Below are 15,459 nucleotides of genomic sequence, written 5' to 3' on the forward strand. Positions count from 1 at the left end.
AAGCATTAACTTGATATGCGATATAATTTGTAATGACAACACCTAGCATTGAAAAGTATATTAATAATAACAATTTATTTTACATTCGATCTTAGGCATCGTTTAAATAACTGTGAGTAGATAGCCATTCATCCACCATAGAAAAAGCTTCTTTAGGCTTGTTTAATGCCACTACATGACCAGCACCCTACACAATGCAAATATATCATTTTATTTTATTTTGTTCTAGTTTCATTTTGTTTAGTTATGTTTTAAGCAATATAAGTGAAATTCAAAGTATATCCTTCTGAGTCAATCTTGTTTGGTTATGCCACTTATATTACATGTTTCTTACCTTAATAGTTGCATACGTTAACGTGTATCCATTTTTAGCATATCTCGTCCGGTATCTACAAAAGCAAAGAACGGTCAGTTTACATGTCTAATAACTAAAAAAGATGCTTAAGTGAGAAATGTGAGCTCACCCAGCTACTTGGTTACTAGCAAACCATGGCTTCCACGGGCTTTCGGTTGGAAGATCTAGAGACTTAATCCATTGCTCAGTGCCGATATATGGGAAATTCATATCATGATCACCACTACAAATAGATAATTACATAAGAGATTAAAATATAAGTAATTACCATATATACCTACACTGTAAATATTATTTTTCAGAGTATTTGCAATACTTAATGATCAAAACTTGAGAGTTTCTTGCAACAAGTTGTCTATGGTCATCGACGCTACTGAAGATGTCATATGAGTAATACACAGTGTCTTCTTTGTTCATATCATATTGTAGAGAGTAATTTGATTTGTGCCAAGTTTCAATCGTTCCCTACAAAAAGAAATCGGCATAAAATCAATTCAAAAGAAAATGGAGTTTTGTTTTTAGATGACTGCAAAAGACCAAACAATTTGTATACATAATGGGACTTTATTGAAGATGTTTAAAGGCCCAAGGTTACTCTAGGTTGTAATAGGATAAAACTATATATAACAATTTGCCTTAATACAGATTTTACTAAATAAATGATATCGGTAGGTACTTTTATTTATATATTCGTACATTATTGTGACAACAATACTACAACCTTTGAAAGCACCCGCCCATTTATCTTTGAATCATTGAGTAAATAGTGTCATTAGTTTTTAAGTCATTGAAAAACAACATACCTCACGAACATGAAGTGCTTTCTGAACAACTTTATTGTTTGCCCAATATCCTAAATATATATCAGCAGCTGCCTGGAAATATAAAATAATTGGTAAACTGATCATATTCTCTTAGTTTTGTTAACTATGAAAGGTTAATTTGATAAAAAAAAGTTTTATATATATATATATATATAGAGAGAGAGAGAGAGAGAAAGTATAATGTACTTTAAGGCTTAACCTACATTAACATACATGACAAAAAATATAACGTGCGTTATTATCATAGAACGTGCGTGATTATAGTCTCATGCGTGATTATGTGGTCCCATGCTTGATTATGTGGTCCTATGCGTGATTATGTGGTCCCATGCGTGATTATACCCCTGATCCAACGGCTATCATTGTCTCCTACATGATGTATGATAAGGCTTTTTGTATCTTAACCTTACTCTATATATATATATCCACATGTACATACATACATATATGCACGTACATACGCATGTACGTAGAGACCATGGTAGGATCAAATACTGATAGATCTTAACATGATAAACATAGGAAGCAAAGTGTTGATACGAATACAAAGTGTCGATATCCAAATATCAGAATGTTGATATGTAACAAATAGTGTTGATATGCAACAACATAGTGGTAGTTATATATCAATATTAATTTTACATATCAACACTTTGTTATTTGCATATTAGTACATTGTATTCGTATCAAAACTTTTTTTTCTAACTGTTTTTAGGTTAAGAGTATTGTGTATCAGAACCTTCCCCATACACACACACACACACATATATATATATATATAGAGTAGGGTTCGCACGGAAAGTGTGTTTTTCTTAGAAAGTCTAGGAAGCGATCTGGTCCATCCGATTGGTGTGTTTAAGGGTTGAGATTAAATCAATGGCAATCTTGTAATATTTGAGTTTAATTAATTGATTGTTTTAAATGAGTAGGGGCAATTTTGTCAATGGCCGTGTTTTAAATCAATTAGATAACCGTCCAGTTCCTAAATTTAAGCGATTTTCCCTCCCTCTCTGTCTCCAAACCCATATTGGAAACCCCAATCCCTACCAAATATAACTACAATCATGGAAGAAGATAACTTTAGAAACGGTGGAGAGCACCGGATCAAATTAAAACACTTCTCCATCTCCACCATCTCCGAGTTCATCATCACCATTCAAATATTGTTCTTATCATCTCCGTCTTCTTGACGATGTGTTTTAACAGCAAGCAAATTAATACAGTTGTGTTTTAGCAGCAAGCAGATTCATACAGTTGTGGTTTAGCATCCAGATTCATACAGATGTGTTTTAACAGTAAGCAGATTCATACAGATGTGTTTTAGCATTCAGATTCATACAGATGTGTTTTAACAGCAAACAGATTCATACAGTTGTGTTTTAACAGCAAACAGATTCATACAGATGTGTTTTAACAGCAAGCAGATTCATACAGTTGTGTTTTAGCATTCAGATTCATACAGATGTGTTTTAACAGCAAACAGATTCATACAGTTGTGTTTTAACAGCAAGCAGATTCATACAGATGTGTTTTAACAGCAAGTAGATTCATACAGTTGTGTTTTAGCATTCAGATTCATACAGTTGTGTTTTAGCATCCAGATTCATACAGATGTGTTTTAACAGCAAGCAGATTCATACAGTTGTGTTTTAGCATTCAGATTCATACAGTTGTGTTTTAACAGCAAACAGATTCATACAGTTGTGTTTTAACAGCAATCAGATTCATACAGTTGTGTTTTAGCATTCAGATTCATACAGTTGTGTTTTAACAGCAATCAGATTCATACCATGTGTTTTACCATCTTTATATTGTGGGATCTATAAAAAAATGGCTTTAGCCCTGTAAACTGTTAAAACACAGCACCAAGAACATGCTGATAAATTCCAGTAATCTTTTGAACAATGGAATATGCGATGTAATGTGACATGGAATTTTAGTTAATGAACACATTGACTTCCAGATTTGAATTCGAAAATAATAAAAATTCCGAAAATCATGGAATTTTAGTTAATGAAGATACATTCCAAAAATAAAATTAAAATATGAAATTACATGATAGCCCTTCTACTTAAAATCCCTCAATGACACGTGTCCAATTCTTATTCCTTCCTAGACTTTCTAGGAAAAATAGACTTTCCACCCAACTCCTACTATATATATATATATATATATATATATATATATATGTATATGTATATGCTTGTGTGGGGATATTTTTTAATATGAGAAAGAAAAGTTACAAAACAAGTTGGCTCGGGATTTGCAGCATCACAAACTGGATCCAATATATTGCCTATGTTAAGTCCGCTTGTGCACTGGAATTAAAAAAAAAAATTACTAGAGATTCTGATAAAAAGTTACACATCTAATTAAATATTTTCAATTTGTACCTCATCTATCCGTTGAAGATTATATAAACATAGTATGTTATCCGGATTAGAATTTATGTAGTTTCCATTACAAGTTTCTTTTGTAGACTGAAATATATCAAGAACCATGAAGATGTTAGACCATGGCTCAGAAACTGTAAAGTAACTATGTCATGAAGTTGATATACATTTTTTTTTGTTTTACCTCGTATATATCATCTGAAATAAGTGCAAACCGGTGAGCAAACTCTAATCTCGAATTAAAATCACTGAATTTATCTGTTAGAGGGCTAACATATATACATCCCTGTATGATGGGAAACATATTAATATTACTCACACATACACATACACATGCACATGCGACACACACACACACACATATATATATACACGAATCAGTAAATAAAGAAATATTATTTTTCAATAGTGTTATGAAGAAGTTCAGTATTTACTTTAATATTCACTTGTGGTTGATTTCCATGTTGATTGCCTACATTAAACCAGAGTAAATATTGTAATTAGGATATAAATGATATGATATAGTACATTACCATTGTATGTCTCTAAAGTAGCAGCTGGTATAACAAGACCATAGTATGAAATCCCAGACATGTAGAATGGATTATTAAGAAACCTTGGGTGCTCCACAAGCCACTATACATAAAACACATAAAATTTATTCGGATGATGAGTTATGGGCATGTGTCCGCCAATAAGTCTAGGATTAACAAAATAAGGGAAGTTGGTATAAGAGACTAAATAATATAGAGGTTTTAAGTTTGACTCAATGAAAGAGATAAATATATTTGACATTTAAAAATGATAATATGGATGTTGTACTAAACTTATCTAACCTTTTGTATAAACTCATAACATTGTAAAACTAAAAGGGAATCACTACTCCTTGATGCTTCCCATGTTTTAGCATATGAAAACCCTACACCAGTGGGTAGATCTGCGAATATCATATTAGCTACCTACAAAATTATACAATTGTTTTCATTCACCATGCATGTCAAAAACTCAAACATCCATACGAGAAAAAAAAATATTTTATTTTATATATCATTGTATAAAACATGTGACAAAATGCCAAGTACGAATTAACCTTTGCCCATGAATTTTGGTTCAACTCAAATGTAATGTTAGTCCATGTTGAATTTTCAAAATTGATACTTAGTGGACCTGCAAAAGATAGTTGGATTAGTATTGGTTAGTAAATATATGATTTTCTTAAAATCTAATCATCAATAACTTAACCATAATAGTAAACCTATTGTTTTATAGAGGCATGTCAAACTTTAGAGTGAATTATAAAATGTGTGCTTTAAATATAGCCAAAATTATAAATGTCCAGCAGAGATGCTAGTGGAGGATTTAGATCTCGCAGGTGAGTTAGGGTTTTTTTGGTTCGAAATTGTGGTGATGGGAGGTTTAGAGGGAGAGAGACGGTCAAAGAAATCGAGGAGAGAGTGTGTGTGTGGTGGTGGTTGATATGCGTCAAATGCAAAATATAAAATGATGAAACGGGTTCAGGAAAGAAAGGTGAAAAGTATGAGAACGGTGAGAACGAGTCCTGACCCAACACATGGCAGGGGGCCCTAATTGTTATGCGGGGGTACGATTGTCCTTTTATACGTTCCCTCCTTATTCGCGTTATAAATCTATTTCAAATTAAAACTCCAAAGATTTATTGTTAGATGTTACCTCCTTTGCAAGCTTTCTCAGATCTATGGCGTTTAACGTGGATACTGTTCGACGAAGTAAAATTCGTTGGCGTTTTCTATTTTCGTTCCAGCAAATCATGCAACAGATATGACGTTTTGTTCTTTTATCATTGTTCTATGCCGTTTTTTTTTGTATTATTATTTTTATAATGTGTTGTATAATTTTCAATAGCGTTATTTCAATTATGCAATTTAATCGCGTTTTAATTGATATTTAAACAATTATTAAGAACTGCAATTGGAGTTTTCAATATTAATTTTAATTGTCATTTACGTTCTAGTGTATTTCTTATGTTTTTACGATCATTGACGTTTTTCATCTATTTGGTTAGTTTTGAATTTTATTTAATAGTATTTATGAACATCAGTTATTACTATTTTGTTAATTTGTGTAAACATTAGTTTTGTTAATTTTGGCATTTTCATTATGATGTTATATTTTGTTAATTATTTATGTTGTTAAGTGTTTTTAATTATTCATCTCATGGCTTTTTTATCATGTCGTTTTTAAATTATGTGTTTATTATGTCTTGTTTATTATTCAATTAATGGCGTTTTAATGTATAATGTTATTACGAAACATCACTGTGTTTTTCTGATTTTTCTGTTCCTCACTGTGTTTTCTCAGACGAAGTCTCTTCCTCGAGTCAAAGGCTTTGCCCCAAAACTGGATTACCATTTATCATTCCTAACGTCAGTGAAAAATTAAAGCCCATAATGGACCTGGTATTCTCAAGCCTTGATGATTGTTATTCAATGTATGTTAAGTATGCCAAGGAGTGTGGGTTTTCAGTCAGGAAAGGGACTAAAAAGACAAATTATAAAGGTGTCTAACATATTAAGTATTACTTGTGTACGAGATTTGGGTTATACAAGGACAAGAAGGTTGATACGTTGGACCCCAATCAAAAGGAGCTAGTAGTGCGATCTAACTTTTCAAAGAGGACTGATTGTGGTGCACTGTTATGTGTAACTTTTGAGGCTGGATCATGGAAGGTGTATAAGTTTGTCAAGGAGCACAATCATGAACTTGTTGAACGTCCCGATAAGCATTTTCTTCCAACTGAACGACACCTCACTCGGCTACAGAAGCATGTTATACACAGCATGTCTAAGCTAAATTTGGGTCCCGTCAAGGCGTTTAATGTTATGAAGACTTGTTTTGGCGGTTTTGAAGACATGGGTGCAAGCAAAGTTGAATTTAAGAACTATAAGAGGCAAATTAACTTGTTTATAGGGGAATATGACGCCGATATGGTTGTGAAACATTTGATTGAAAAAAAAAACATTCACAGCCTAATTTCTCATATGATTACATCACAGACGAAGAGAATCGTTTGAAGGGTCTTTTTTTTGGTGTGACGATCAGCCAAACGTAATTACCACGTGTTTGGTGATGTGATTTCGTTTGACGCCACGTATCGTTCCAACAAGTAATATTTTATAATTCAACTTCTTCTGTTTTCAACGTTTTATTAATTTACATGCAGTGGCGTTTTATTATTTTACATGCAATGGCATTTTATTAGTTTACATGCAATGGCGTTTTATTAGTTTACATTCAATGGCGTTTTATTATTGTTTCAGTTCTCATGGCTTTTTCATATGCAGATACTCTATGGTGTTTGTACCGTTCACTGGTGTAGACAATCATCACTGCAATGTTACATTTGGTGCAACATTATTGGCGTCGGAAACTGCTGATACGTATATTTGGTTGTTAAGAGTTTTTCTAAAAGTTGTTGGTTCTCAACCAAAAGTTGTTGTCACTGACCAAGATCCAGCGATGAAGAAGGCTATTTCTGTTGTATTTGTTGACACGAGGCATCGGTTATGCATGTGGCATGTGATGCATAAAACTTTCTCTGAAGGATGTTATGCTTTTTTTACCTTTGGCGTTTTAGGATACACTGCGTTTTAAAATATATGGCGTTCTTTACCTTGTTAGTGTTTTTTTAATTAAGTTTTATCTTTGTTTTTTTTATGCATGGCGTTTTCGTGTTATATATAGGTTGGTGTTAGGCTATGCAATTCCACCAATTTTAAAGAACGTATTTCTGGTGTTGTGTGGACGGATATTCTCACACCTGAAGAGTTTGAATCAGAATGGGAAGCGGTTATCGCAGAATTCAATTTAGAAGATAATGACTGGCTATCTGATATTTTGTTACTTAGGGAATCTTGGATCCCTGCATACTATAGAATGGAGCATATGTCTGGTCTTATGCGAACGACATCCAGGTCGGAGAGTGAGAATCATTTTTTTGGTCAAGTGTGCAATTCGAAAGCTACTCTTGTTGAGTTCATGACGCATTACGAGACTGCAATAGAAGCACATCGTCACACACATCGTAAAAATGATCATGAATCTCGACACAAAAGATCCCAGTTGAAGAGTAGTTACAAATTGTTGGAAGGGCAAGCTGTTGACATATACACAAAAAAGTATTTTTTGTGACATTCAAGCTGAGATTATTGGAGTCGCGGATTGCATAAATCAACATTACGAAGATCAGCCTGATAGGTTTGTTAAGTTTTACGTAAATGACTTCCAACAGCCTTGTACATCCTTATTTGAGGTAAATAATGGCGTTTTGGTTTTTATGGCGTTTTCTATTAATGGCGTTTTATCATATGCAATGTGTTTTTTTTTACTTTTTAGACAAACATTCTATGCATGGCGTTATAGAGATATTGTTTTTGGCGTTTTTCAGGTAATGTTCCGTAAGTCTGATTGCACATGTAGTTGCTCATGCAGACGTTTTGAACAGTTTGGTTTGCTATGTAGACATATATTCTATGTTTTGAGAATTATAAACATTAGGGAATTTCCAAAACAATACATTCTGAATAGATGGCGCAAAGAGGCTTCCCCAAACTACTCTCCTGAATTCTCAATCAGTCGTGAATATATGACCGAGCTTGATCCTGATGTGCAAAGTATGATGCAAGATATTATTTTTTCAACCGAATACACTTTGAACCGTTTGTCTGGTAATAAAGAGGAGCTATCCTTATACAAGGATCATGTTCAATCTTATATGAAGAAGGTTCAAGATATGCAGATTGTTGCTCCTCCCGCTAGTTCTAGGGGTAGATTTGCCGAGATAACCGGTCAATATAAAAACGACAAGAATCCGATAGTAGTCCCTGTAGGGTATAAATCCAAAGGTTCTGGTTCTCAGAAGCACCTGAAATCTAAACTGGAGATAGCAATCGACAAAAAGAAATCAAAGTCGAAACCCGGGGCCAAAGAAATGCAGTGTCAGAACTGCAAAGGTTATGGACACTACGCACCGACATGCAAACAAGCCGTAATTAAAAGAAGATCGACAAGGTCTTCGAGAGCCAGTGAAGAGTAGTTTGGCGTTTTGTATTTTTCATTCTTACAGAACACATACAGGTGGTTTTCGAGAGCCAGTGTAGAGTAGTTTGGCGTTTTATATATTTCAATCCTATAGAACACAGACAGATCTCAGTTTGACGTTTTAAATCTTTTTTTTTTTTTTTTGCATCTTTTTCTTTTTTCTACCTATTTGTTCATAACATGCTACTTCGAAGTTAAATAACAAACAATATAAGATCGGACAAGGGAATCAAACGCCAAAAAAAAAAAAAAAAAAAAAACAATAACGCTACTAAATAAAACTACCATAAACTTCTAATTTTGGTCGTGCTAAACTCAATAATGTTTTGCTGAATGAAATGGATAACATTGTTAATCCTCAGTCAAGAAAGATGTGTAACAATGTTATCTATCCCGTTTAGCTAAACTTTATTGAGAACGAAAACTGAATCTCCATGAAAATGGCTTTTTTGAAGTTTTGTGGTTTTTGTATGTTTTGGCGTTTATATTGAGGATTTTGCTCATTACATAGAGCGAAAGTTTATTGAGAAAATAGTGTATATCAAAGAAACATGGATTGGAATCTTTGATATTTTGGTTTTTTTTGGCGTTTATAAGATGAATGGTATAGAGGAAAATATAGGATTTTGGGGTTTTGGTGAGGATTTTAGTAATTCTGAGAGATTGTTTATATAGGAAGTTTTTGGCGCGCATTTTAGGCGCGATTTTTATTACAGTAAATGCTAGTAATAAAGTTCCGTCGTTTCAGTACTGTTTGTTCAACTTTATCGGTTAAAAACAAAGTTTGGCGTTTTATATTTATGGCGTTATATTATGATGAAGTGTGCTATGTGTGTTGAGGCGGGATTTTAATAGCGTGAATTTGACGTTTTATGTTAAGTCAAAAGACCCTTTTACCCTTAATGAAGCGTGCCAGATTAATAAAAGTGATTTTATTTACGAAAACGCCACCACGTCATCTAGTCCATAGATTGTTTTGATCTGACGATCCATAAACGTTCTCTCCGTTCTCACACTTTTGAGCGTTTTCTCTAAATCCTGACCCTATAAATTATATCAAATAAGGTGTAAAAACAACCCTTTTTTAGTACTAATGTTGAAAAAAGTGTGTTTCTTTGTATACTTTTTATTTTCAGGATTAAAAGAACTTAAATGTACAAAAGGAACAATTTAACGGCAAAAACCAGCATGAATGCAAAAGAAGGAAAGTTGATACAATATACCAACCCTCCAAGCTTCACCTCAAAACCAAAAACAACGAATCAGAAGACAATCAAGGGTCGTGTCCCACCCAGGATTCCAGGAAGAAGAAGACAAACAGAAGCAGACAAGAAACACGGGGCCGTGTCCCATGGACACGGCCCATGGTCAACTCCCATATATGCAAATCTTGGATAGTATAGTAAGTACAATGGCCACGGGTCGTGCCGTTGACACATGGGGCCGCGTGAGCATCCAGACTGGCAAGCTCATTAAATGAAGACAGAGAAGAAAGAAGGCACGGGGTCGTGCCCACCAGGTACGGGGCCGTGTGAAGCTTCTGTTTTCAGCTATAAATAGGGGTGCTTGGTTCAATCGCAATCCATCCCTTGGCAAACCACTTCTCTCACACCTGCCACCACTTCACCACTACAATACCACCATCATCCACCACATTCATCCATCATCCATCTCTAGAGTGTGTGTAGTAGTCTCAAGATTTACACACGTATTTGCGAAATAAGTGAACAAATCCTGACCATTGATTTACACACGTGTATGGCTAGTATTTCATGATCAAATCGTAAAATACACTATTGTATTTCATCATCAAATCATGGCCATTGATTTACACACGTGTATGGTGATGATTAGTTCACTCAGTTCGCAAATACACTAGTGTTCACTCTTGAACCTAATCCTATATATATGGGGTGGGGTTCTAGAGTGAACACTAGTGCATTTGTGAACTGAGTGAACAAATCCTGGCCATTGATTTACATCATCAAATCATACAATCCACCAGTGTATTTTCATCATCAAATCCTGATTAAATCCTGACCTTTGACTTACACTTGTATATTGATAATCAAGGGCTACGATTAGTTCACGCAGTTCCACTATCAAGGGGGTTGTTCACAAATGAACCCTACCATATATATATATATATATATATATATATATATATATATATATATATATATATATAGGGGGCTGCTAGAATGAGAACCACCCCGAGTTGTAAGAACCGCGAGAACTACACCCCACGGAGCGCCGTTCGCCGCAATTTTTTTTTTACAAGTAGATGTGTGCATTATAAACACGGCCGTAAAAAATCACGGCGAACGGCGCTCCGTGGGGTGTACTTTTTTACACCTCAAGTTTGGTGTTTTTTAATTTTTTTTCTTTTTTCTTTTTTTTCACCAAACTTGAGGTGTAAAAAAGTACACCCCACGGAGCGCCGTTCGCCGTGATTTTTTACGGCCGTGTTTATAATGCACACATCTACTTGTAAAAAAAAAAAATCGCGGCGAACGGCGCTCCGTGGGGTGTAGTTCTCACGGTTCTTACAACTGGAGGTGGTTCTCATTCTAGCGGCTCCCTATATATATAGGGACAGGATTTAGAGAAAACGGTGAAAAGTGTGAGAAATGCGAGAACGCTTATGGATCGTCCGATCAAAACAATCCATGGACTAGATTGCGCGGTGGCGTTTTCGTAAATAACATCAATTTTATTATGTGGGACGCGCTTCATTAAGGGTAAAAGGGTCTTTTACCGCTCATATTCAAAATGCCATCAATGATAAAATGCCATACAAGAAAAATAAAACGCCATTAAAAACAAAACGCCAAAAATTAGTAATAAAACGCGTTGAATATTACAGGAAGATGAAACAACATAAATAACTGAATTTCAGTTATTAACATTTATTAGAAGAAATTCCCTCCTAAATTACGCGCCAAAAACATCATTATATAAACAAAGGTAAAATATAGCTTCCATAATCACTTCAATCTATCCATTTTCTGCAAAACAAAATCGTTAACCAAAAACGCCAACTTAACCAAAACGCCAAAAATGGCAACAATCGTTTCGTGGAGATACACTCTGGGAATCAGGCGATATGTCCTCCATTTTGACAACAGAAGGAGGGTGTATGTTAAGACGGTCAGGGCAATTCAGAAGATGGAAGAAGAGATACAGAGGCAAATCTTATCCATTGGCATCGCTCTAGACAACGAATGCCATGAAACGCATATGCTTATGAAAGCATTAACCAGCAAATTTGGACCAATCAAAGGAGATGTGAATCCAGACCCTGTCATGACATCATGGCGTTTTGATGATGAAACATACATGGTGACGGTTAAATACGACAGCAGAGAGTAGGAAGTCTACTGGCTAGAGAACATCACGACAAAGCAGCGACTGGGTTTCATGGAAGAATTGCATAACGCCACTTGTACCAACATAGAAATAAACTCAAAATTGGAGTTAATGCAAGACCTGTTCAGGTGGAGGCTTCAGAATCTTCAGGAACAAGAAGCTGATGAAGGTGAATGTGATGACAAAGACCTGTTCAGGTGGACGCTTCAGAATCTTCAGGAACAAGAAGCCGATGAAGGTGAATGTGATGACATGGATGAAGATCCAGATGAAGACTCCGAGGAGGAAGAAGATGACGCAAGTGATGGATACTATTCAGATAAAGTACCTTCTGACGAAGGATTTTAAATTTTTTTCCTCTTTTTTTTTCTTCTATGTAATCTTTTTTTTTTAAGATAATTAAACGATATGTTTCTATCTTTATTAGCAAAACGCCAAAAAAATACTAAAAATGGTTAACCCTAACAAAACGCCAAAAATAACAAAAAATATTTCTCGTGTTTAATATTTTATTTACTCCGTTATTGTATTTTGTCATGTTGGTCTGCATAACGCCATTTAAAAAAACGCCGAAATTAGAAGATGGGACGTCTATAACCTATAAAACTGATAAAAGCTGATCAACACAGTAAATACAAAAACAGTGACTGAAAAGACAGTTACTTTATTACTATCATTTATTACAATAAAAAGTCCCGCCTAAACTACTCGCCAAAAAACTCCTATAAGAGAGGGGTCTATACACAATGAAATTAATCACAGCCAGAAAACACAAAAACGCCATATCCTCTAGAACCCACTCCCTTTAAAATGCCACAGATGGCAAACTTTCACTTAAATGGATCCTTTTTCTGAGGGGGCTAACTCAATAATATTTTGCTGAATGAGGGACAAATATTCAAGAAAAAGAGACTGATGACAGTGATATGCCATCATGTGAGCTTTGTTCTTGATGATTATATGGATGGAATAAAGGTTTCAACACAAGTGTAAAATGCTATTTTGGACTCCATTATTACAAATAGCATCAAGCAATAGTTGATCTTTAATGACATGCCACCAAACAAGAATATCACACCAAAAAACAGGATGCCACTAAGCAGCTTCTTCTGAAAAAGACGGGGTTTATAAAGGAAAGTTGGCATCTAGCTAAATTATTCAAAAAAGGTTCAAAACGCCAAAAACAAATTCAAGAAGGAAGAGGCTGATGACATTGAAGATTGGAAAGAAAAATTAGATTACCATTTTTAATTATTTTTGTTTTCATTTTATATTGTATTGATATCAAGTTATATGTTGTTTTGTTATCTAATTCTCTATAAATAAAATGCATTATTATATAAAACGCCAAAAACTACAAACACCAAAACGCTAGTAGAATGAAAAGTGGGAGAACAGCTGCTGGCAAAGCACCTTATAAAAGGGTATTAAAACGCCAAAAAATTCAATAACGCCAAAAAAAATCGGTCTTATTTTAATCTTATGCAAATATTAATTACTCGTAGTGAATTATTATACAAAACGCCACAAACGCCAAAAAAATTAACCAGGAAACGATATAACGCCAAAAAAATTATATATGTGACACAAAAACAATTAATTCAACACCAAAAAGTTTAATAAATACAATTAACGCCAAAAAAAACTTAGACGCCAGAAAATATTATACCGCGTTATGAAAATAAAAGAAGAATGAAAAGACAAAAAAGCCCCTCCGCCCTTTTCTATGCCGCGGGACACGTGTTGGGCCAGGATGCGTTCACACCATTCTCACACTTTTGAGCGTATTCTCCCGAACTCGTTTCTATATATATATATATATATATATATATATATATATATATATATATATATATATATATATATATATATATATATATATATATATAGGGTCAGGATTTAGAGAAAACGGTGAAAAGTGTGAGAACGGTGAGAACGATTATGGATCGTCCGATCAAAACAATCCATGGACTAGATTGCGCGGTGGCGTTTTCGTAAATAACATGAATATTATTATGTGGGACGCGCTTCATTAAGGGTAAAAGGGTCTTTTACCCCTCATATCGAAAACGCCATCAAATGATAAAACGCCATACAAAAAAATAAAACGCCATTAAAAACAAAACGCCAAAAATTAAAATAAAACACGTTGAATATTACAGGAAGATGAAACAACACAAATAACTGAATTTCAGTTATTAACATTTATTAGAAGAAATTCCCTCCTAAATTACGCGCCAAAAAAACATCATTATATAAACAAACGTAAAACATAGCTTCCATAATCACTTCAATCTATCCAATTTCTGCAAAAAAAAAAAAAAAAAAAAAATCGATAACCAAAAACGCCAACTTAAACAAAATGCCAAAAATGGCAACAATCGTTTTGTGGAGATACACTCTGGGAATCAGGCGATACGTCCTCCATTTTGACAACAGAAGGAGGGTGTATGTTAAGACGGTCAGGGCAATTCTGATATGGAAGAAGAGATATAGAGGCAAATCTTATCCATTAGCATCGCTCTAGACAACGAATGCCATGAAACGCATATGCTTATGAAAGCATTAACCAGCAAATTTGGACCAATCAAAGGAGATGTGAAGCCAGACCCTGTCATGACATCATGGCGTCTTGATGATGAAACAGACATGGTGACGGTTACATACGACAGCGGAGAGCAGGAAGTCTACTGGCTAGAGAACATCATGACAAAGCAGCGACTGGGTTTCATGGAAGAATTGTATAACGCCACTTGTACCAACACAGAAATAGACTCAAAATTGGAGTTAATGCAAGACATGTTCAGGTGGAGGCTTCAGAATCTTCAGGAACAAGAAGCTGATGAAGGTGAATGTGATGACATGGATGAAGATCAAGATGAAGACTCCGAGGAGGAAGAAGATGACAAAAGTGATGGATACTATTCAGATAAAGTACCTTCTGACGAAGGATTTATTTTTTTTCCTCTTTTTTTCCTTCTATGTAATCTTCTTTTTTTTAAGATAATTAAATGATATATTTCTATCTTTACTAGAAAAACGCCAAAATAATAATAAAAATGGTTAACCCTAACAAAACGTCAAAAAATAACAAAAAAATATTTTTCCTGCTTAATATTTTATTTACTCAGTTATTGTATTTTGTCATGTTAGTCTGCATAAGGCCATTTAAAAAAACGCCAAACTCAGAAGATGGACAGTAAATAGAAAAAACAGTAACTGAAAAGACAGTTACTTTATTACTATCATTTATTACAATAAAAAGTCCCGCCTAAACTATGCACCAAAAAACTCCTATAAGAGAGGGGTCTATACACTATGAAATTAATCACACCCATAAAGACACAAAAACACCAAATCCTCTAGAAATCACTTCGTTTAAAACGCCACAGATGTCAAAGCTTTCACTGAAATGGATCCTTTTTCTGAGGGGGTTAACTCA

At 34.4% G+C, this 15,459-nt stretch overlaps 1 protein-coding gene across 3 annotated transcripts in view; it reads right to left on the bottom strand.

Moving 5' to 3' along the window:
- LOC110916479 (serine carboxypeptidase-like 18) overlaps positions 1-15,459 on the bottom strand; it is a 38,249-nt gene continuing 22,790 nt past the window's right edge. Inside the window, exons 2-13 of one of the 3 annotated variants that reach the window (XM_035983243.1) lie at positions 4,663-4,739; positions 4,409-4,531; positions 4,106-4,208; positions 4,007-4,044; positions 3,757-3,858; positions 3,573-3,659; positions 3,423-3,497; positions 1,159-1,230; positions 672-820; positions 465-578; positions 335-389; positions 1-187 (exon numbers count right to left, since the gene is read on the bottom strand). In XM_035983243.1, the coding sequence (XP_035839136.1) occupies positions 92-187; positions 335-389; positions 465-578; positions 672-820; positions 1,159-1,230; positions 3,423-3,497; positions 3,573-3,659; positions 3,757-3,858; positions 4,007-4,044; positions 4,106-4,208; positions 4,409-4,531; positions 4,663-4,739 (1,091 nt within the window). In that variant the 3' untranslated portion in view covers positions 1-91. The remainder of the gene's footprint in view (positions 188-334; positions 390-464; positions 579-671; positions 821-1,158; positions 1,231-3,422; positions 3,498-3,572; positions 3,660-3,756; positions 3,859-4,006; positions 4,045-4,105; positions 4,209-4,408; positions 4,532-4,662; positions 4,740-15,459) is intronic. The other 2 variants (XM_035983244.1, XM_035983245.1) reach the window with 2 other exon arrangements.

The sequence above is a fragment of the Helianthus annuus genome, chromosome 14 (assembly GCF_002127325.2).
Source record: "Helianthus annuus cultivar XRQ/B chromosome 14, HanXRQr2.0-SUNRISE, whole genome shotgun sequence".
NCBI lineage: Eukaryota > Viridiplantae > Streptophyta > Magnoliopsida > Asterales > Asteraceae > Helianthus > Helianthus annuus.